At 43.6% G+C, this 23,117-nt stretch overlaps 1 protein-coding gene across 2 annotated transcripts in view; it reads left to right on the forward strand.

Annotated features, from left to right (window-relative positions):
• The window catches only part of LOC146860263 (uncharacterized), a 200,205-nt gene that overhangs the window by 134,330 nt on the left and 42,758 nt on the right, over positions 1–23,117 (forward strand). Inside the window, exons 2-3 of one of the 2 annotated variants that reach the window (XM_085644100.1) lie at positions 19,035–19,164; positions 20,161–20,220. In XM_085644100.1, coding sequence (XP_085500226.1) covers positions 19,035–19,164; positions 20,161–20,220 — 190 coding nt within the window. The remainder of the gene's footprint in view (positions 1–19,034; positions 19,165–20,160; positions 20,221–23,117) is intronic. The other variant, XM_085644101.1, reaches the window with a different exon arrangement.

Consider the following 23,117-nt stretch of genomic DNA (forward strand, 5'->3'; position numbering starts at 1 on the left):
CCGCCAGCACCGCCATAACCTGCGATTATTTGGTATTCCTGAAGGAACGGAAGGAGCGGATCCCAGGGCCTATCTTGTACAGTTATTTCAGAAAGCTTTTCCGGACTTATCTGATTGGGACTGGGACTCTCAACTGCAAAGAGTACACAGGCTCCCCAATGGGAAACGAAATCAGGAAGGCAAATATCCTCGCCCACTTTTGTTTTTTTGTGGAAATTTCTCACTAAGACAGGCAGTAGCTCGACCTAATACACCTATCACTGTAGAGTCTGTCACTTTTTTTGTTAAATCAGATCTTTGTAAAATTACTATGGACAGACGTTGGCAGCTTCGCCAATTGATTGATCCACTTAAGGCTCTTGGGGGACAAGTGTATTTACAAGAGCTAGAACGCTTGAAAGTTTTCAAAAATGGACGGTCTTACTTCTTTGTTGATGAACAAGAAGCTAAATCAGCTATTGCTAAGTAGCAAAACCGAAGCCGCCCAGAAGTCATAACAAGATGGATTTGTATGAGTATATTTGCATGAGTATATTACATTGAATGTGTGGTTTCTCAATTTTTTCCTAGCCTTAGCCTTAACTACTCTAGCTACTCATTTTGGTCTTAAAACCTTTTCATAAAAAAAAGGGAAAAAGGAAAAAGAAAGATTAATGGGTAGATAAAATGACTAGTCCTATGGGATCAAGGTTAATTGATAATTTTTCTTTCTCTTCCCACTAATGGTGTTTAATGGTGCTTGCTCAGTGTGTGAAGCGGAAACCGCAGAGGGCTAGCTCTTTAGTGCTGCCCTTCCAGCGGCAGCAGGTTAATGGGAGGGTTCCTCCTTTTAGTAACAGGGAAGGGGGGGTGGGGTCCAAGGGTCTCTCGGGTCAGAGGGAGGACTGGAAGGAGTGTGTGGGGGCATACATTTTAAAAAAATGACATCACTAAGGCAAAATATACTTGTTATAAAGGACAATTAATAAGTCATCAGGCTTTGTTTGTTTTATTAGCCCTTTTAAGTTTAATTTTTATTTGTAGAGGAATGTCGTTAGGGAATATAACTTACTATGGCTAAGATAAAATGTATGGCCTGGAACGTGGCAGGACTTAATAGTGCTAACAAACATCAATTGGTACAGCAGGAGTTAAAACTACATCAAACGCATCTAGTTTTAATTTCTGAAACTCACCTGGCTTATAAAGATCGTCATTTGTTAAAACTAGGCCTGGGCTAAAATTCCGTTCCGCTCGCGGTAATTGCGATAATTTGACATTTTCGAATGTCAAAATTTCCGCAATCCGCATTTTACCAGAATTTTTTTGCTTGCTCGCACTGTAAAATAATACATTCTCACGCGCGTGCGATCGCCTTACCTGAATCCCCGCGTTCGCCGACAAGTTTTCCCGATCCGGTCGCGTTCTCCACGAGATGTTGGATTGTTGGTAGACATTTGCGCTGTCTCGCGACAGTTCACGCCCGCAGTAACGTCATTCGTCGCGCGATCACGTCTTTCTTCTCACGATCATGCACCGCGAGACAAGTGAAAACAAGATGGCCGCGCCCGCAAGCAACCGCATGGGTAAGTTGGCGAGCCGCGACCATGCAGAAAATACCGCGAACTGGCGGGAAAAAAACTTCCGCATCTTCGCGATATTTCCGCGTGTTTGCGGAGATTTTTAACATTTTCGCGATAATTTGCGAAAGTGAATTTCGCAAATTCCGCCCACCCCTAGTTAAAACACTTAGGGTATGAAACAATTGTCAGCACCTCCCAGACAATATCCATGAAAGGAACTGCTATTTTAAAAGATAAGAGATTTTTCTGTAAAATTATTAAGACATTGGCCGATCCAAAAGGTCGGGGTAAGAAATATGTATTTGGCTCAATATACGGGCCGAATACGGATGATCCCGGCATATTTGAGTTTCTTAACCTGGAATTGCTGAACTGGGATGGGGAACGTTTGATAATGGGAGACTTTAATTGTGTTTTAGATTATAATATCGACTCAACTAAAAAAGGGGGTTCTAGTAGAATGCGAAAGGTTAGAGCAGCAATACTAGAAATGGCTAGATTACAATCTTTGCAGGATGCGTGGAGGCAGATATACTTACATATCCCGGGGTACACTTACTATTCGGCCCGCACAAATCCTATTCTAGAATTGATATGGCATGGGTTTCTGACAGTTTAATCTTAGGTCTAGATATTGCTATATGCCCTCGGGTGACATCTGATCACAATCCTTTTCTGTTATCTTTTATGGCTATTCCTGAAGGTAAGAATATCAGACCATTCTCTTTTCCCAGATACTTATTCACTGATGGGGAATACGTTACCAGAATGAAACAACAATAAGTGGCCTTTTTTGAGGAAAATGTAGGGACAGCTTCCCCATTGACAATATTTTTTGCAAAAGTCTTTTTGCTGATGCTGTGAAGCATAAGAAGATGAAAAAATTAATACTGATGTGATTCTGTGCATGGGTCACCAATCTCTCGCATGCATAGAGTATAACGTGTGTCATTTGTTAAATTTACTGCTCCAGGATTGAATATGCCACTTGGACTGCCACCTCCCTGGGACATTGCTGGAGCTGGTCCTGGGGGATGGCGGTCATCAGGGCCATTTATTGCTTCAGGAGAGGGGCCGCGCCCCCCCATTTGCAAAATAGCCCCAGGGGAGGTGGTGGTCCCTGGGGCAGTGGGGAGACATGGAGCCCCCCACATTTTAGTATAGTAGCCCGTGGGAGGTGGTGGTCCCCCATGCATTAAAATCAAATTAAGCCCCAGGGAGGTGGTGGCCGCAGGGGCTGCGGTGGGGCTGCATGGCCCTCGCATCTTTATTTGTTATTGCCCCTGGGAGCTGGTCCACCCAGGGGCCTAAAGTAAACCAATCACGGGAGCACACACTTCGTTTTTAAAATAAAAATTCTGCCGATAATTAAAAAAAAATGCTTTTGTTTGGCCCCGGTGGGTCCCTGTGGGACCATCTGTACAGGCCTAAGGGATCAGGGTGTTTCTACCCTGCCTCCTTTTCTTTTTTTTCAAGTTTTTTCCTGTGACTTGGTTCAACCGAGTCACAAGATGGCTGCCACCACTTCCTGGTTTGAAGTGTTGGCAGCCAATCAGATCTCAGACACGAGATCGGGAGAGTTTGTGGATCCACCGTGGCCCCAGTTGTATATATGAGAAATCTTTATATTTCTCAGGAAATACTGACTGGATTTACACCATTTAACAAAAAGAGTGCTTTCTGAACTAAGAGCTACCCTTTTAGCAAATTTGGTGTACTTCCATTCAGCAGTTCGAGCTGCAGCCGTGTCTAAAGTTTTTTATGGAATTTATCATGGAGAAAAAGCATTTGGGAACCCCCCCTTTTTCCTGGCCCCCGCTTGATGGATCATTCCAAAATTCTAAACACAGCAGCTGAAGTGAGTGGCCTATTAGTTTGGAAACTTTTGTGAAGATTCGTCAAACGGCATCAAAGTAATTGGCAAAAAAAAATGTTTTTCCTATGGAAACTAAGTTTTAACTATGACTACCTACTGGCGACCGACAGTAGATCATATATATTTATATATATATATATATGTGTGTGTGTCTGTGTATTACCTACTGGCGGTTGCCAGTAGGTTGTTATAGTTAGGACAATGTTTCCGTAGGGAAAGCATTTTTTTACTTGCCTTTAACTTTGGCACTGGTTGACGAATCTTCACAACTTTTTCCCAAAAAATTGTGCCGGTTGTTCGTGTTGCGCATTGAAAGTTTCGGGGTAATCCGTCAAGCAGCAGCCGAGAAGAAGGGTCTCAAAGAAAGGTGCGTTTCCCATGTTAATTCCTATAGGACTGGTCAACACACCTACAGCCCACTGCTGGACGGAATAACACTAAATTTGGCAGAAAGGAAGATTTGCTTCCACGGGTTCCACTTTTTCTTATTTGGTGTAAATCCGTTTGGTAGTTGTTGAGAAATGTAAGAAAATAGAGTTAGTGATGTCTGTGGCCCGATGACTTTGCGAAAAATAATGTGCTCCTCCAGGGAAATGCAGAGCTTTGATTGGCTGCCAACACTTCAGTCAGGAAGGGACAACCATCTTGGGACTTGGATTCAGTCGAGTCCCCCCAAAAAATGTAAAAAAAAAAAGGGTAGGAATACCCTGACCCCATAAAGTTGTTCCTGCGGCCTGAAAAGGACCCAGACAGGCCAAAAAAGCATTGAATAAAAAAATACCGCAAAAGCTCGATATTAGCAAATTTGCAGTAAAAATAAAATAAAACAAGCAAGGGCTCCTGTGCTTTCTTTTAAATAACCCCGGGTCACCATGCCAGTGAAATAGGAAGGAGGAACACGAGGCCCTCCTCGTAGGGTTTATGAAAGCCCCGGGGACTGCCAACTCAACAAGGCATTGGGTTTTATGTAAGTGGGGGTGCCCACATGGCCCCCCTCACAGCCCTGGGGACCGCAACCTCCCCAGGGCAAATCAAACTAAAATAATGCTGGGGACCCTTGCAGCCCCCCCTTCTGTAGCCCCGGGGACCACCACTTCCCAGAGCTAAACTTAAAATCAATTCAGGGGGGATGTTCGGCCTCCCTCGCAGCCCCGGAGTCCGCCACCTACCCGGAGCTAAAGATTAAATTAATGCGTGGGCCCGTACGGCCTCCCCACAGCCACAGGTACTTTCACCTCCCTGGGCTTAAATATGTTAATGCAGGGGGTCCGTTGTGGACCCTGGCCCCGGGGACCACCACCTCCCCGGGGCTAACCACTATGAGGGAAGGGGGCAGCTTGGCCCCCTCGTGGAGCCATTTGTGGCCCTGGGGACTGCCCCCTATCAGGGCTGTCACGTGCTACCTCCTGAGGTGTCCACCTTCAGTAGGTAGCTGTTTACTTTTACTTGGTGGGAGCTGATAGCACATGGCAAAACATTTGCTCTGACAGAGAGGGAGCTGCCTTTCAGCAGCGTCTTGTCTGTCAGAGCAGGGCCGGTTCCCACAGGTGGCAAGGAGCCAGCTGGGACCGTTGGGCCTTAAGGCTCCCCCTGCAGTCCCCAACAGAGGTCACTGGGTGCTATGGGATGGAATTGGGTCCCTGGGGCTGAAATCTGCCCGGGGAGGGGAACCACATGGACCACTCCTCATAAGGCAATGTCCAGACCCTGGGGATGGGGGCCTCGGGGCCTATATCAGCACAGGGAGGGGGCTGCATGGCCCCCTCCCCTAATAAAAATAAATGCAAAAAAGGCTGGCCGGGGGAAATTGTCACACAACTGGTTGGGGGAAGTCCCCCTGGCAGCTGAGGGCTCTTGGGGGTCAACAGCTTCCAGTAAGTCCCACACGGGGATTGCTAAGACCTCATTCAAGGCCCCGGCCCCTTTCTCAACCACTCTGCAAACACGCCTCCTGGTGCACTACTGGTTGGGGCATGACGTTCTCTTGGATGCTCATGGTCCTTAGGGGCCAATAACCCCTCCTGTACCTCCAGTAGGTCCCACACTGTGCATGGTTGTATGAGAGACTGAATGGGTGACTAAGTGAGTGTGAGAGGTTGTATAGGAGAGTATGTGCTTGTCTCAGTGACTGTATAGGTGCATGAGTACATGTGTTAGTATATCTATGAGTAAGTGGGTGAATGTGTGAGTAACTGTTTGGGTGAGTGAGTGGATTTGTGAATGACTGTATGGGTGAGGGAGTAGGTATGTGTGTATCTGTATGGGTGACTGATTCAGTATGAGAATGGCTGTACGGGTGTATGAGTGGGTGTGTAAGTGTCTCTATGTCTGTATGAGAGGATGTGTGAGAAGCTGTATTGGTCAGTGACTAGCTGCATGAGTGGCTGTATATGTGAGTTAGTGGTTGTGTTAGTGGCTGTATGGTGAGTTGATGTGTTAGTGGCTCTGCAAATCAGTGATTAGGTGTGTTACTGTTTGTATGGGTCTGCAAATGGGAATGTCAGTGGTTGTGTGGAAGTGGGTGTATGAGATGTTTTATGGGGTGTAACTGGGTGTATGACTGGTTCTGTGGATGATGTCATCAGTGATGTGATTTGAGATATCATCAGTAATGTCACGAGTGATATGGTATGTACAGTCATAAGCAGTGTATTGCGCGGGCATAAGTTAACTCAGCTAACTGTAACTGCTGAATTTCTCTGGTTTTGTATGAGTGAAATGTGAGCCTAACTATAACGTCCCTGTATCCTTTGTTTTTGTCAGTGAATTTGTACGTTTTTTTACTCTATTTCCTAATTATAACATTCCTGTAACCTTGGTTTTTTCTGTGAATTTCTAAGGTTTTTTAAATTCTATTTCCTAACTTAAACATCCATATAACCTTTGTTTTTTTCAGTGAACCTCTACGTTTTTTAAGACCTCTTTCCTGCCCAGGCCAATTTGGGCCTCGTAGACTCTATCCCCCGGGGCCTGGCCCCCTCCCTTAGGCGATTTTGGTCCTGGGGCCCCCATCTACTGGGCCCTGGCCATTGCACTATAAAGAGGGGAGCAGCGGGCCCTCCTCCTTGGACTGATTTTGGCCCCAGAGTCCCCATCTCCGGTGCCCCGGCCTCGCTATTCTGGGTGCCCATACGGCACCCAGTGACCTGTGTTGGGGCCCGTGGGGGAAGCCTCAAGGCCCCAATGGTCCCAGCCAGCTCCCTGTCTCCAGCGGGAGCCGGCATTACTGTGACAGACAGGGTGCTGCTGAAAGGTAGCACCCTGTCTGTCATTGCAATGTTTCCTCTGTTTCTCTGCATGCATATTTGCATGCAGAGAAACATATGAAAACTCTGCTTTCTGCAAGCCGGAGCTGTTTGAGAGGTCTGGCTTTAAAAAACGGAGTTATGTCTTCTTTTGCTCGGTGGGAGCTGGCAGCTCCCACCAAGAAAAAGCAAACAGTTATGCCCTGGCAGTGGGCACCCCGGGACATAGCAGGAGCTAGCCCTGGTGCGTGACAATCACCAGGGCCATCCATGGCTGCATGAGGGGGGCTGCGCAGCCCCCCTCCAACATACAAGTTAGCACCAGGGAAGTGTTGGTCCCCAGGGCTCAGGGTCTACTACAGACCCCCTACTTTGATATATTTCAGTCTCGGGGAGGTGGCAGTCTCTATGGCTGCAAGGGGGCCACGTCGCCCTTCTTATTTTTGATTCATTGCCCCAGGGAGGTGGAGGTCTCCGTGCCTGCTGGGAAAGTCGTATGCCCCCGCCTTAATTTTAAGTTTAGCCCCAGGGAGGTGGCAGGCCCCAGGGTTGTGGGGGAGGCCTCCCTGCATTTCTTAATTAACATTTGCCCTGGGGAGGTGGCAGTCCTCCAGGCCTGCGGTCCCCAGCAGGTAGTTATAGTTAGGACCTAGTTTCCATAGGAAAAGCATTTGTTGACTTGCCTAGAACTTTGGCATTGTTTGACTAACCTTCATGAAATTTAAGTTCTGTGTGTCATGGAAAGTTTGGGGGTAATCCGTGCAGTGGGGGCTGAAAAATAGGGGTGCAAAAAAAGGGTGAGTTTTTAATGTTAATTTCCATAGGAACGTGTTGTTGAGCCTACAGCCCGAATTGCTGAATGGGATTACACCAAATTTGGCAAAAAGGTAGATGTTGTTACACAGATTGTGCTTTTTGTGATTTGGTGCAAATCCATTCAGTAGTTTTTGTGAAATTAAATCCAAACAGTGTAGTGATACCTATGGCTGTGGATATTTCTTGACAGTTTCACTGTGATCGCAGTTGAATGGTAAGGTGTTTGAGGTAAACTGCAAAAGTACATGTCAGCGGGAAGGCTTTGATTGGCTGGGCACAACCTTAACAGAAAGTTGTGGCGGTTTAAGGGTGCTCGTGGTTACATCGTGACATGTTCAAGGTAACCTGAACAGAAAGTTGCGGCCGCCATTTTATGTATCAGGGATGGTTACCGGGACAGAATTTCTTTTTCAAAGTGACATAAGGGGTCAAGGTAGAGGTACTCTGACCCCATGTTTGACAAATGGGGATATTAGTGACACAAGATATGCGTCCCAATTTTTTTATTTTTAATCACGGTCGATATTTGCAACAATGCCGTGACTGTCTGTGCGGCCCCCGTCTACGGTTGCGGGTATCGATGTATTTGTGATGCCCGGCATCACACCGAAAATGGAAGATCAATTTTAAAGATGAACTTTATACAAACTCGCTTGAAAAATATGATTTTAAACAGTGCACTAATAAACCCCTAGTATCTAAAATACTGTAAAATGCATGCATACATGTGTGTTACACTTTATAAAAAAAGGCACGACCATTGCGGTTACCAACGTCTGCGCAATACTCAGAGTACTAGTGAACATGGAAATTGGTGTAAAAGATTGTTTTTGTTCAAACTCCCCGTAAAATATGACTTTAAACAGTCAAGTAATAAACCCCAAGTGTCTAAAATACTGTAAAACATGTGCATATATGTGTTTTACTCCTCTTAAAAAAGGCACGACCGTCGCGGTTACCAAAGTTATTGCGACTCTCGGCATAATCGCAAGCACTGGAAGAAGGGTTCAAACACAGCTTTAAAAAAGGTTACTACAAATATATGTGTACAAACATGTTCTTTCAGTTAGTAATGTGTGTATTGTAATAGTTAGAATGAATTTTGTAAGTTATAATTTTTTTATGTGGTGATGGTCCTTGAATATCTGCATTTGTTGTGCGATTTCGCAGCGTGATCGCGAAGATCGCGACGTCGACACGGATTTAAAAAATTCACCCAAAAATGTATTTTACAAGAAAATGAACAAGATTTTGGACTCTTGATTGACTTTGACAATAGCCTTTGTGCTAGAGTGTGTATATGACAGCTGCACATATGCCAGATGCAGAGTTTCAGGTTACTTAGAAACACCCTGTTGCCTTCGTCTGTAAAGTGCACTCATTTCTATAAATTCCATGTATGTCAAAACACAGGTTTTTGTTGTAGATAGAGCCCGTGTTATGCTCTCTGAGGAAAGCAGTAAAAGTTTTATTAACATGTTTCTTGGCTTTGTCAATCTGTGGACAGAATTGATTTGACCACTTCCATTTCTGTCTTTGACATATATTAGAGTACACCAAGACAGTGTGAGGGGAAAGCGACATCAGTTCTGCAAAGGTATCCTTAATTAGGATTTCCAGCCCCACCCCAGTCAATGTGCAGAGGTCATTTCCACCATAGTGGACAATCATGAGGTGAGGAGCTTGGTAATCCACAATGGTTTTAACGAAAGTCAGCAACTGATGAAACTTTAACCCACTCTGGCCAAACCAAGTAATCTCCACATTTAGCAAGCTGAAGTCCCTGTCAATACCCTTTTGTTTTGCAGTCTCTTTAGCCTAATACACATAGCTGTGACCCACAATCCACACTCTAAGCATTTTGAAGTGAAGGAGCAATCACAGTCAGGAGAAGGCAGGAGCTGAATGAGGTAGTTTTCCAAATGAAAAGCAGTTAAATGGGGGTGTTTTTTTTAAAAGATATATTTCATTGGATGCTGTCAGCATGAAAGTGAATAAAATTAGGTAGCGTGTTGGATGAATTAGCAAGAAGTCCTATTATTGGCTATTGTTTAAAAAAATAAATGTAATGCAAACATGGATATGCTTTTGAATCTGTGGAGTAAGCCACACATGTTGTATCTCTTTTCGAAGTATCATGTTCCTTCTAGAATGTGCTGTGAACTTGTGACCTACTGGTTCCACTGGGTTGCTAGGTACACTGAGCTAAGAATGTATGGGGCAAGGGTGTTAAAGAGACAGAATGTTTTTTTTTCAAAATTTCTTTTTCACACCAACCAAAGACCGGTATATACAATATATAGTCACTGTGAGTGATACCCCATCCCATGTGGACATGCCTCTCACATAATGTCATTCACCCCTTGACAAAATGAGGGTCCATGAAAAAAAAAATAATACTTATACATTGCCTGGAAATAATGAAAGGTCAAGTTAAGCATCAGGTGTAAACCAACAGTGTACAGGGAGCAGGGGATGGAGAGACCCAGAACATTACCCCTAAGGGGGAGAAGCCGCACCTCTGCCGTCAACTGGGCCATCAGTGCCTGTCTGTCCCTCCGGAGTTCCACCGTTGGTGAGATGCAGATGTCCCCACTGTATCTATTCCATTTCCCCCACTTCTGGTCCCTCTTTTTGGGGCAGCCAGACTCTTTTTTTTAAAGTAGATATGACGCAATTTAAGCAATGGCAAACTTCAATTTCCAACTCAGGACTATGTAATAAATGGTTGTGCAGTATTTAAATTTAAAAAAAACTGAAGCCTAATATCGGTTTGGATTCCTGTGTTTTCTACGTGACTACTATGCGATGATCGCAAAAACATTGCGAACACGCGGAGACAGGAACCTCTTTTTTTAAAAAGAGGAAAAGGGTTAACAGATGTGTGGAGATGCAGTCATCTAAAATGAAAGACATGATTTCATTTGCTGCCTTTATTATGATCTTAGATTGGAAAGTTGAAGAGGTTGCCATTTTATAGTTGCTTTCTATGAGAGTGAAGTACCACTCTTGTGCTTAGTTTTTACAAATCTTAACAGTGTCAAAACAATCCAGTAAGAGCTAAAACAGCAATTTCATCTACAAACTAAATTCACTGGTATGTATCTAACTTTTTAATTATATAAAAAATGCACATTAGAAATGAAGAAGTATATGGGAGCTTGATTAAAAAGAGTATCACAGTGATGTGAAAAAAACATATATCAGATGAACTGTATCTGGCAGAGGGTATGTGTTTAAGATGTTAGTACTGTTGAAAGTTACCATGAGCAATGCCTTTAAAAATGACAATGTTTTAAATGTCCAAGCATCATGTGCAGAACAGACAGATCTATGTTATTTGCATTCTGGGAACTGCAGTACTTTTAGTCACATTATTAAACAGGAGTAGTGTAGTCATGAATAAAACATAAGAAAATGTGCTGTGCCTGTATACAAATTATAAAGTAGTAATGCTTGCTAGGTATGTATTAGTAAGTGTTTGTCAATGTGGGTTTTAACTTATATAACTGGTTTGCATATGTTTAGATGGTGAGATATCGTTTTTCTGGTTGCAGATAGTTATATGTACGATGAGACTCTTGAGTTTACTTAAAGATATAGAGAACTATGTATTTTTGGAAAGATGACCTGAAGGTATATATCTATTATGAAATCACATATATCTTTACATGGTGGTCTATGTTCTTCAAGGCTGTTGAACACTTCATGTGTATGGTGAGGGTGGTGAATTTCTTTTAAATATGCTGTTTAAAATTGAGCAGGATAATAGTGCAGAATGCCTCAGCAGAGTTATTGAGCTAGCTTCACTTGGTGTGTAACTTTTCTTTGAGCAATGGTGAATATATGTTTTAAAGACACAAGCAATCATTGAGAAATAATTTAGGTATGCCATTAAGAAAAGGTTTTGTGGTTCGAAAAAGTGAGAATTGTTGTATTCAGTTTTAGAAACTTCTTGATGCATGTGCACGAGTAACAGAGCAATGTATGCTCATAGAGAGCCATGTATCCAATTATATATCAAGTGTTATATCTAGACTTCAAACTCACATATATCTCAGTAGAAAAGGATAGGTTCACTAAAACAGGTAGTATCATACTGCCAGGAGGACTTAAACAATGAGTCATAGATATAGTCACAACTGTTCTGTATCTAAAAACAAAGGAGGTACTTTCACAGTAAGCCAGGCACTAATCCGGTACTTATCTAATCAGTCAGTCACCACTCAGGCAGTTGTCGGATCACTCATGCACTATCTACACACTTATTCAGGCACTACACATGCGCACTTGCAATCACACAGGCACTAATTATGTAGTCATTGAACTATGCAGGCACTACCCATGCATTCATCCAATCACCCAGGCACTAACCATTCACTTATACAATCACCAAAGCTGCACCTATGCAGTCATTCAAACACCCGTGCTTAACACATGCACTTATCCAAACACCAACTTACAACCCATGCATTCATCGAAATACTGAGGCACAACCCATGCACTTATACAAACACTCAAGCACTATTCATGCACTCATTTCATTATGGAGGAAGTACCATTGCAGTGAACGTATCACCCATCCAGTACCTATGCACTCATTCAATTACTGAGGCAATACTCTTGCACTAATACAATCACCCCAGTAGTACACTTGCTTTCATCCAATCACTCAAGCTTTAACAATGGACTCATGCAATCACTCAGACACTAGTCATGCACTCATCTAATCAACCAGGCACTACTGATGCACCCATTCAATTATCCAGGCACTACCTATTTGCTCATCTAAACACCCAGGCACTACTTGTTCACCGAGGATCGAAACGCCATCGACTTGTTGTGTGCCATATACACTTCTTTATTTAATACTCATTTTGTGTAATGGTGTCTCCACTATATTTGTTTGTCATATCAAAATTTGCCCTATTCAAACAATTTACTCTGCCTGAGCCTTTCTGTTTTCATGTTGTACTTCCTTCTCACTAAGTTGGATACAGGTTTGTTTCCTACTTTAATTGTTTCTTGATTTATTTTGTATAGATTTAAGCAACTACATATTAAAAAAAACCTGTATGACTGGACAGCTGTACAATTTAGTACTGATTGGGTCTGTATTTATTGTTTACTCAGATTAACCCTAGTATAAGGACCACTGTCTTTAGAAATAATTGATTACCCAAGGTCCCTGACCAATTGTATTGGGTTCCCCTTGTCTTTATTAACAAAAACACATGGGCAGCAGCTATGTAGTCATCCAGTCACTGAAACACTACTCAAGCACTCATCCAATCTGCTAGGTGCTGTGCATGTACTTAAATTACCACATATGCACTATCCATGCACCTATATGCTATCTATGCACTCTTGCAATCATCTAGGCACTAGAGCTGCACTAATTTAATCATCCATCCACTATTTATGCATGTATTGATTTATTGAGGCATTAGTCATACACTTATCTAATCATTCAGGCACTACTCGTGCACTCATCCAAAACACCCACTTAGCAGTGATATACTCATGTAAACACGCAGGCAGAAACTATGCAGATATGGAACGACCCATGCAGTTCTCATACACTCAGGGAATCATCCAGGTACTACCTGTATCCTCAGGGATCACATAGGCAATACCTATACTCATTCAATCATCCAGGGAGTATTCATGTATTCAACCACAAACACATGTATTTAAAAGTTTTAGTGCGGAATATGTAGCCTTTTAGAACTATCTGGTGAATTATATATGCAAACTGTCACACACTCTTTGCATGTACTCGAAAGAATTAGTGAGCTATATGCTCTAATAGAGATTAATGTGCAGATTTTTGTATGCACAGTTTCCCAAAATGTAAATCTGATACATTTAAGTAGTAAAATACTGAGATACTAAATACACTACTAACACAGTGGTAGAGAGTTACACAAGTAGCTCTTGTGTTGTCTTTTTGGATTTACAGTGTTGAGACACTGTATGTACTTCTACACTTTGATTGCTGCTCATTTTAAAATTTACTACAGAAGGGATAAACTTGTCTTCACCATGTATAAGTGGGAACTGACATGGTGCAGCTGTGTTGTAGGCGAGGGTGCTATAATGTAAGTATATGTAGTTATATAGCTAGGTTCATTTGTAGATTTAAAACTGCAACATGCGTTGGGGGGTGGGAGAGGGTGTTTGTGTTCGTGTTTTCTTTTCTCAAGGCGGCATATTGGTTCTTTCTCTGCTTCAGGTGTCCTGCTCTCTGTGGGGGACTCATGCAACTCTTGTGGGGATGGGGGGTAGTGGGTTGAGGTTGATATCTTGGAACGTCAATGGATTGGGGGATCGTATTAAACGGGGTGTTGTACTGCAATATTTGCGTCGTTTGACCCCTGATGTTGTGCTCCTGCAGGAAACGCACTTGGTCGGCAATGTGTGTCATGCTATGAACAGGTGGGGTACCGATTGATTGCACACTCCGGGTTCACCACTGGTTCGTTCCAGAGGGGTTGGTATTCTGGTCCGGTCTTCCCTCCCACTAGAGATTGATAATGTCATCCTTAACGACACAGGGCGTTATGCCACCCTAACCGGTAGATGGGAGGGTAAGACTCTTTCTTTAGCCACGATATATGTTCTCCCAGGGCTCCAGACCTCCACTTTCTCTGCTGTTGGTCGGATGTTGCTGGAACTCCCCGATAGTCTTCTCCTCATGGGTGGGGACTTCAACTCCGTGCTATCCGGCGATCTGGATCGCCACCCTCCCGGGCCCTTCCCGTTTCCCAATCATGGCTTGGTGGGTTTTTGGACACCTTTGGTTTGGTGGATTGCTGGAGGTTAATGCATCCGACGCAATGTCAATACACCTTCCACTCCGGGGCTCATGGGAGTCTCTCTAGGCTTGATTACTTCCTCATGCCCGCGGCCCAGTCCCCCCACGTTGGGGAGGTAAGACACTTGGCCCGGGGCATTTCAGACCACTCCCCTGTGTGGCTCCTTTTCAACACGGGGACGCAAGCCGCGGGGTGGACCGCCCCTATTAACCCTTGGCATCTGCGCAACCCCAAGACTCGTAACAGACTCATTAAGTCGCTCGACCACTACTTCCTGGAGAACGAGGGGTCTGTTTTGTCCTCAGTGTCCCTGTGGGAAGCCTTCAAAACTGTTATTCGTGGACAGGCCCTATCTTTAATAGTCGAGACCAAGAAAGCTAGGAATGGGGAGGTTGTGAAGCTGGAGGCCGAAATACTGGAATTGGAAGCTGATCTTGACTTAGGTGTCACCCAGGATAGGCTCCACGCCCTTAGCTTGAAACAGTTTGAATATAAATCCCTTGTTACGGATGCTGCCAAGACAAAGTACAGGGAACAGCAAGGTAGACTGTATGATGTCGGGGATAAGGCGGGTAAATTGATTGCATGGCTTGATAAGAAGGAGAGAGTGAACCGTGTGGTCCCTGTGCTTCAGAATTCTGACGGTGTGCATGTGACTGACCCTGGCGAGATTGTGGAGTGTTTTGCTGACTATTTTCGCGTGGTCTACTCCCCGGTGTCCGATAGAGATGAGGATGACTCTCGTTTCTTGTTGAGGGACATTGCGCTGCCCTGCTTGTCTGAAGAGGATCGAGAGCGCATGGAGGCGTCGTTGTCGGCCGACGAGATTGCGACCGCGATTCGTTCACTCCGTTCTGGCAAAGCTATGGGCCCCAATGGATTGCCTATTGAATTGTACAAATTGCTCCCGGATAAAGTCGCACCGTTTCTCCGTGATATGTTTCTGGAGTCGCGTGAGCTTGGTTCCCTCCCTTGTGACCAGCGTCTGGCTACTATAGTTGTGATTCCCAAGGAGGGCAAGCCTCGTGATCGTTGTGCCTCATACAGGCCTATTTCCCTATTGAATGCTGAACCGAAGATTCTCGCTAAGGTCCTTGCTAATCGCTTACTCGCTGTCATCTGTGACCTGATTCATCCGGATCAATCTGGTTTCATTCCGCACCGGAACACCGCTCTCAACTTGCGGCACTTACATGGCGTTCTGGCCAGGGCGGAGTTTCTCTCCGAGCCGGCCATCTTGGCTTCCTTGGACGCCACGATGGCCTTTGATACGATAGAATGGCCATATCTTTGGGCCACTCTGGCGAAGTTCGGTTTCGGTGCGGGATTTATTAGTTGGGTGAGACTTCTATATACGGATCCGCTAACTCAGGTTGTTGTCAATGGTAGGGTGTCCCAGCCCTTCGCCCTCGGGAGGGGTACTAGGCAGGGGTGTCCGTTGTCCCCCCTGCTCTTTGCTCTTGCTCTCGAACCGCTTGCAGCCTGGCTCTCATGGGAACCATAGATAAGGGGCATTCAGTGGGCCCCTGACTTTGAAGACCGGGTTTCGTTGTACCTCACCTCCCCGCGTGAATCCCTTAACGTCTTATTTGACGTCCTCACTTCTTTCGGGAAAAACTCCGGTTTGATCATTAATTGGTCTAAATCGTGTGTGTATGTTATCTCTGGTGGCCTTCCCCCCTTGCCGACTAGGTTTCCCATTCAAATTTCGCAATCCGGTTTCAAGTACTTGGGGGTCTACGTGTCGTTGGACCCGGCGATCCGCCACGAGCATAATCTTCTTCCTCCTCTCCGGCGATTGAAGTTGGACGTGACTCGGTGGCGTAGATTGCCGTTGTTGCCACTCGGTCGAGCGGCACTTTTTAAAATGATGTCCCTGCCCCGATTTCTCTACACACTCCAGAACTCCTTTGATATTATTCCGGCGGCCTACTTTCGGGAGGTGGAGGGTTTACAGAGGAGACTTGTTTGGGATGGGCGTGCACGCATCGCTCTGGCGAAACTGACTCTCCCCTGGTATGACGGGGGCATCGCGCTCCCGGACATCAGGAGGTATTATTGGGCCTCCCAGTTGTCCGCCATCAACCATGCTACGTATGCACCCGGTCCGAATCCGGCTTTTGAGATGGATAAATATCTGTTGCCTGGTGGCAACTTCAACAGAGCGCTCTACTCTCGGACGGCGGGGAGGAACCTAACGGGACCCACTAAGATCGCAGTACGTGTGTGGAAGGATGCCAATGTGGCTGTGGGATGGAATGATCGCCTGACACGAGCGACCCCCTTGTTTGCCTCGGACAGATTGGGATGCCTCTTGACAACGAAAGGCTTTGATAACTGGGATATGATTGGCATTAGCAGAGTGGGTGATCTCTGGGTGAAAGGTGCGGTCAAATCCTTTGCGGTGCTTCAGAGTGAGTATGAGTTTAGTGAGAGGGAGTTCTTCAGATATGCACAGGTCCACCACGCTTTGCTGTCGGTCTTCGAGGCCGGTACCACAGTCCCTGCATCTTCACCACTCGAGGACCATATACTTGATGGTCATCTGCCCGATAGTACGATTTCCTTGATTTATAAGAAATTGATCAACAATCGGGCGGACCTCCTTGTGCGTCTTAGGGAGGCCTGGACCGGAGACGGGTTGGAGCTGGATGACGAAGACTGGCAGTCCGCACTGTCCTCCCCGAAAGAGGTTGCCATTCCTGCCCGTCTCCGTCTCGTCCAGCTCAAAATTCTTCACCGTGTTTATGTGACGGGTCTTCGGTTGGTTGTGATGGGTTTTTCTTCGGATGGGTTGTGTAAGCGCGGCAGTGGAATGAGCGCCACCTTCCTTCATATCCTTTGGGAGTGCCGCGAGGTTGCGGCATATTGGCACCGTGTGCATGCTGTAATGGAGTGTGTTACTGGGGTCGCTCTGTTGCCTGAGGCTCGTCGATGTTTGCTGAATGTATGGGAGCCGAATGACTACAACGTCGCCCAGGCCCGGTGGGCGGCACTGGGGAACATGATTGCAAAGAGGGATATTGCGCAGCTTTGGGGTTCCCGACGGCCTCCCACCGTGTCAGTGTGGAAGGAAAACATGGACTGGTGCATGTTCAGAGAGAAGACGGTGTATCTGGTTCGGGGCAAGCCTGGGGCGTGGGGTGGAATTTGGGGTCAGTGGAACACCTACCGAGGTAACATCTGTACGCCCCCTTTTGTAGGTACTCCGGACATTTCTCTGTCCCCCTGATCCTGAGGTTCCTGGAATACGGTACTCTTTTGGCTGATTGTTCTGACTTCCCCGCTGCCTCCTCCCCCCCCCGGTCATCCTCCTTGTCCTCCTGATTCTCTACCTGGTGTGGTGTGATCCCCCCGTCGGAGCTCGACACCGTCTAGACAGTTTCTCGCCTTGAGTTTTGTTTCATTGTTTCTTTGCTTGTTTTTTTTTTTTTTTTAAATTAAAATATCTGTATCCTGCCTAGCTTCTGAGCTGCTTAGAATCTCTCCTGTAACCCTGCTTCGCCTCTGGGGATCAGTCGCGGCTTTTTGACATCCAGCAACTGATATGCATATACTAGCGGCCGGCCCTGGTGGCTGTAGGCCCATATTTGTAACAATGCTATTTTGCACAATAAAGTAAAAAAAAAAAAAATAAAAAAAAAATAAACTGCAACATGGGAAACATCGTAAACAACAAGGTCTGTATCACGACTTACATGAACAACGAAGTCAGAACAACGAGGAATCCCGAACAACGAAGTCCTGAACCACGACACTCCGAAACCACGTAGGAAGGTAAAACTATTAGAGAAGGAGCCGCAGCAGATTCATTACATGCAGTTGAATGAAATTACGCTTTGTTCTTTGATCGTCAGCTCAGTATCTGGCCAGCTTCAAGTAGGGAGGGAATTTCAGTCCAAAAAAAACCCTACTGCTTGTAGTGTATATTTATCTATCGAAATATGGAAGCCTAAAATATACTGTACAAGCACTTAAAAAATGGTGTCATATCTATTAAGAAGCCTTTTTAAAAGAAATGAGAATTGTGCTTCCATGAACATTGCATCTTATGTAAAGCATTTGTCTTCCAACTCGAGCGTGCGATTACTCCTCCATGAAATAAGATTGAGTGTTTCACAAAAAGTATTCTGTTTTCTGGAAAGAAATGCTACATCCGATTAAATGTGTTTTTTACTCCAAATGAAATGAATAGAAATTAATTTAAAAAATTGCCCAGTCACCTCACAATAATAAAGATGAAATGTGGAAAAAAATGGATGTAATACTATATATTGATACTTTGGAATGCATGCATACCAATTATGTTGAATCTGCTGAAGCATGCGCAGGATAGTTTCACTCTGTTTTCCGGACAATAGTAATTTCCGGTGAAGAAGAGAAGAGGGAGCAATCGCAGAAAGGTAAGATTAAAAAAAGTTTTATATAATTATGTGGAAAGTGTTAAAAAAAAGCGGATTGATACGAACATAATAGTATAAATGTGTAAAGAGAAATATGGTAATTTTCGTGGTTCGGGAACTCGTGGTTAAAAATGTAGTTGTTTGGTCGTTGTTTAGACTTCGTGGTTGGGGAATTCGTGATTTAGGTAGTAGTTGTACAGTCATACATCCCTGCAACATAACATAATAAATGTTTTTGTATTATGTGTAAGTCAGTAGTAAAGTAGTTAGTTCGTTGGCTAAAGTAAACATTGAAATTTACTTTTTTTTTACAGAACACTATCTACATAACTACAGTTAGAATGCCTACAAAAGTTCAAGGAAAAAGCAACAGAAGCATCTACAGTATATCTGCAGAACTGAGACACAAAACGGGAAAACGTGGTGAAAAAAAAATAACTACTGGTAAGAGGACAAAGTCATTTCTTAAAAATGTATGTGGAGACCTGTAAAGATTACAAAATAATGAAAATAAAAACCAAACTATGAGAAAAAATAAGAGTGAACAAAATATATATTACAAGAAGAGAGAATAATGTAACAAAGATGGACACACCTTAACCAGGAGACAGAAGAAGTTAAAGGAAATCAGAGCTAGCATGTTTCAAAGTAGAATGGTCATAAATCTACTGAGAAATATGAAAAAGTAGGGAAAAAGTAGAGAGGGTCTGAAACAGAAAGTTGAGGGAGTAGGTGATAAGGCCTTTGCTTTGAAGAGGAATCTTCATTTTGATCATAAATAGAATGAAGACTCTTGACAAAATAGTGATGATTATGAGGAGACAAAATCAGAAGAAACAATTAGTCAATAGAACTAACTTTAATACAGTTTTTAGTGGAGAATGGATACATACTTCTCCTACAGAGCCTTTCTTTAATGAAGAAAGCTATCTCCAGGATAACACATTAGTTCATGCAATTAATGAAAGAGGACAATGTTATGAAATGAAGTATGGCACTCCTATAGCGAAACAGGTGATGTAGCTACAAATGTAGAACAAGGTATTGTAAAAGATTTACAGGGAAGGCGTAGTCAGGCCCTGTATACAAATGGAATTATAGTAGCATTTGTAGTATTCAACAGCAATTTATTGAAATACTAAGAACATTTCTACATATCTTTCCAAGGCAATGTTTAAAACACAAAATAAGTACTTTACAAGGATTGGATCCTTGCAAATTTAGAAAGCATATAGATTTTGGAGGGGCACTCACTACCTTTTTTTATCAATGAAAGTGTGCCAAAGCATATTTCATCATTTCAGGATGTTAGCTGTACACCTCTTAAAAATACAAACTTTAGTTTGGAGGTTGTACTATGTGAACAATCCTGCTTTATGATCAGGAGAAATGAATAGAACACTTTTGTATGGTATGTGCAGTTTCATTTCTTTTCCCCAGAACAGCACTCTATGGAAAATGAAGAGCTGATAACAGGAGGTGCTACAGAACTGGACACAGGTATTATAGCTGATTGCTTTGAAGAAGAGATTGCAAAATTTAACACAGTGTGCTCTAAAAAAACAGAGTATGTTTGTATATGTTGTCGACACACTCCGTAGAAGATTTACACATGGACTGTTGACTTGTATTTAAAAAGTGAAAAAGAAAACAATGATAACTGAGAAACGTTTGCTGTGCACTTATTTGTAAAGGAACACTTTGTCTTGTCCACACAGCAAGTTAAATGTAAGTAGTATTACAGTAAATTAGTTGATAATAAAATGCTGGAAGAGCTGTGCATAATAAGTTAGTACTGAATGCCATTCCAGAACCACTTCAAGGTTTAAATGTTTGACGTAAACAGATTATAAAGCTGTGGCCTTTTAAAATTCAACCAACAACTCCAATCAAGACAGAACCTGCCCAAACTGGAGATTAGAACTCAGGTGTGCATTTGTAGTACAATTGTATGGGAAATATGTCATAGTCATGCTACAATGATGCCGAGTGAATGGTACTAAATTAGAAAGTGAAACTACAAACTTTGTAGCTGAACAAATTTCCATTTCAAAATGAAGTTTCTTTTTTTTTTTTTCTTTTTTTCTTCTCTTTTTTTCATTTTTTTTTTTTTTTTTTTTCTTTTATTCTTTCTTTTGTCCTCATTTGCCTTACCCTCAATGTTGGACAAGCCAATCACCACACATGTGCACCAGTTGTTATAATGGTGGCATACATGGCCAAACAACCGAGGGACTTTCCCAGACTCCATCTAGGCATGTTACAACCTGCCGGACCGTTGGTGGACCTAGACAAACAAAAACCCGGTCCAAGGAGTGTTCAAGGCATAATCATAGGACCCGGGGACAAAAAAAAAAAACCCCGGACACTATCGCCATTCGATCAGCAAGTTCCAAAAAATTAGATTGTATTTACTGCATGATCTATTAAGGTCCGCCTTAGATGTTTCGTATAAAGATGAGAGCCACCCGGAATGTAATGGGGCTGTTTTTTCCGTCCAGTGGATACAAATTTGCCTTCTAGCCAATAAAATTGCGTAGAAGAGAAAGGACCTCGCCTTGCCAGTGATGTTATCATCCAAACCAAAGATGACAAGAGGTAAGGTTATTGACAAGGATACATTTAAGATGGAATTTAGAGTGTTCTTCACTTCTTCCCAAAAGCCAGCGATGGCAGGGCAGCCCAAGAACATGTGGACATCACAGGCCTCACTGTAGTTACATTTGTTGCACTTTTTGTCTGGGAGAAATTTGGAGAGTCTCAACGGTGTTATATATGCACGATGAACTGAGAATATGTGGTTACGTTTTAGCCATGATGGTTTCACAATTTTATGGAGGAGACCAAAGGATTTTAGCCAGAGCTCTTCACAGTGTAGGCCAGTCGCCCCCCCCCCATAGCTGGTCTGGAAGAAGGAACTCTCCATCACTTTCCTCCATCAACTGCCAATACCATATGGCTACTTCTTTCCCTCCCGATGGAAATTCCACTAACTGTTGCTCTAGAATGCTAGCCTTCCCTAGGTAGGGGTCTGTGCGCCTTTGGGATCTAACCCAACTTTCCAATTGAATGAATTTGAATCTGGAAAGTCCGGGCCCAACACATTCGTATAGTTGGTTCCAAGCTATAAATGACCCTTCCTTAAATAGCTGACCCCATCTCCTGATACCAGCTTGTTGTATTGTGGAGGACAGACTATCATTCAAACATTGTGGGAGACCCGGCGAGTCCCAAATTGGGGAGAGATCAGAATAATAGGACAACCCTATTCTCTTCCTAATACTGAACCAGGTTTTGGTCCATGAGTATAAAATTTTAATTTTTTTGAAAAATTTCTGACTCCCAAATTTGAACAGAAACCCCTCTGCTGATAGATTCACCCCCATTAGCATTGCTTTGTATATTGACCCAGATGGAAGGTTGGATGGCATTTTTAAAAGCATCCTCGAGTGTGACAGCAGGAATGCCCAGGCATAGTACAATAAATCTGGCAAAGCAAGCCCCCCCTTCTCCCTTCTTCTCCTCAACTTCTTCCAAGCTATTCTGATAGGTTTATAGTTCCATATAAAGGAGTTTATTTGTTGTTGACATTTTTCAATTAATTTGGGATCAAATGCCAAGGGGATTGCATTAAAAATAAACGTAAACTTAGGAAGAATAGACATCTTTACCAGGTTTACCCTACCCGTTATGGAAAGTGACAGGTGAGTCCAAGATTTTAAAAGTTTTTTAGTCTCGATGTATATTCTATTCAAATTGGTTGGAGCTATGCTGTCCATTTCTTGGGTGATTCTTATGCCAAGATATCGCATGGATGTGGAAATATCTACCCCCAGCTGTATATCCGGTAAGTTCCAGACCATTATTTCGCTCTTACTAGAGTTTACATCATAACCAGAGATGAGACCAAACTCTTCTGCCCGTTTGATAACCACAGGAAATGCCGTTACTGGGTCAGAAGTAAAAATCAAAATGTCATCCGCATAAAGTGCTACCCGTCTTTCCCATTCTCCAAAGCTAAAAGATGGAATATTAGCCTCCTCGCGCAAAAGCTGAGCAAACGGTTCTATATATAAGTTGAAAAGGAGAGGGGAAAGCGGGCAGCCCTGCCTTGTACCTCTGGTTATATTGAAAGCCTCTGTCAGAACCCCATTAATCAGCAGTCTGGCCGAGGGTGTAGTATAGAGGTGTTTTATAGTTCTACAAAAACCATCCCCACAATTAAATTTTTTAAGTACATCGGTGAGGTAGAGCCAGTTCACTCTATCAAATGCCTTAGTTGCATCCAAGGTTAGAGTGGCCAAAGGTAGGGAAAAGGCAGTAGCGATGTCTATGGCTCCTATCAATTGATGTGTTAGGTCGGCTAATTGTCGGCCTTTAATGAAACCTTTTTGATC

The sequence above is a fragment of the Triturus cristatus genome, chromosome 3_1, assembly GCF_964204655.1.
Source record: "Triturus cristatus chromosome 3_1, aTriCri1.1, whole genome shotgun sequence".
Taxonomy (NCBI): domain Eukaryota; kingdom Metazoa; phylum Chordata; class Amphibia; order Caudata; family Salamandridae; genus Triturus; species Triturus cristatus.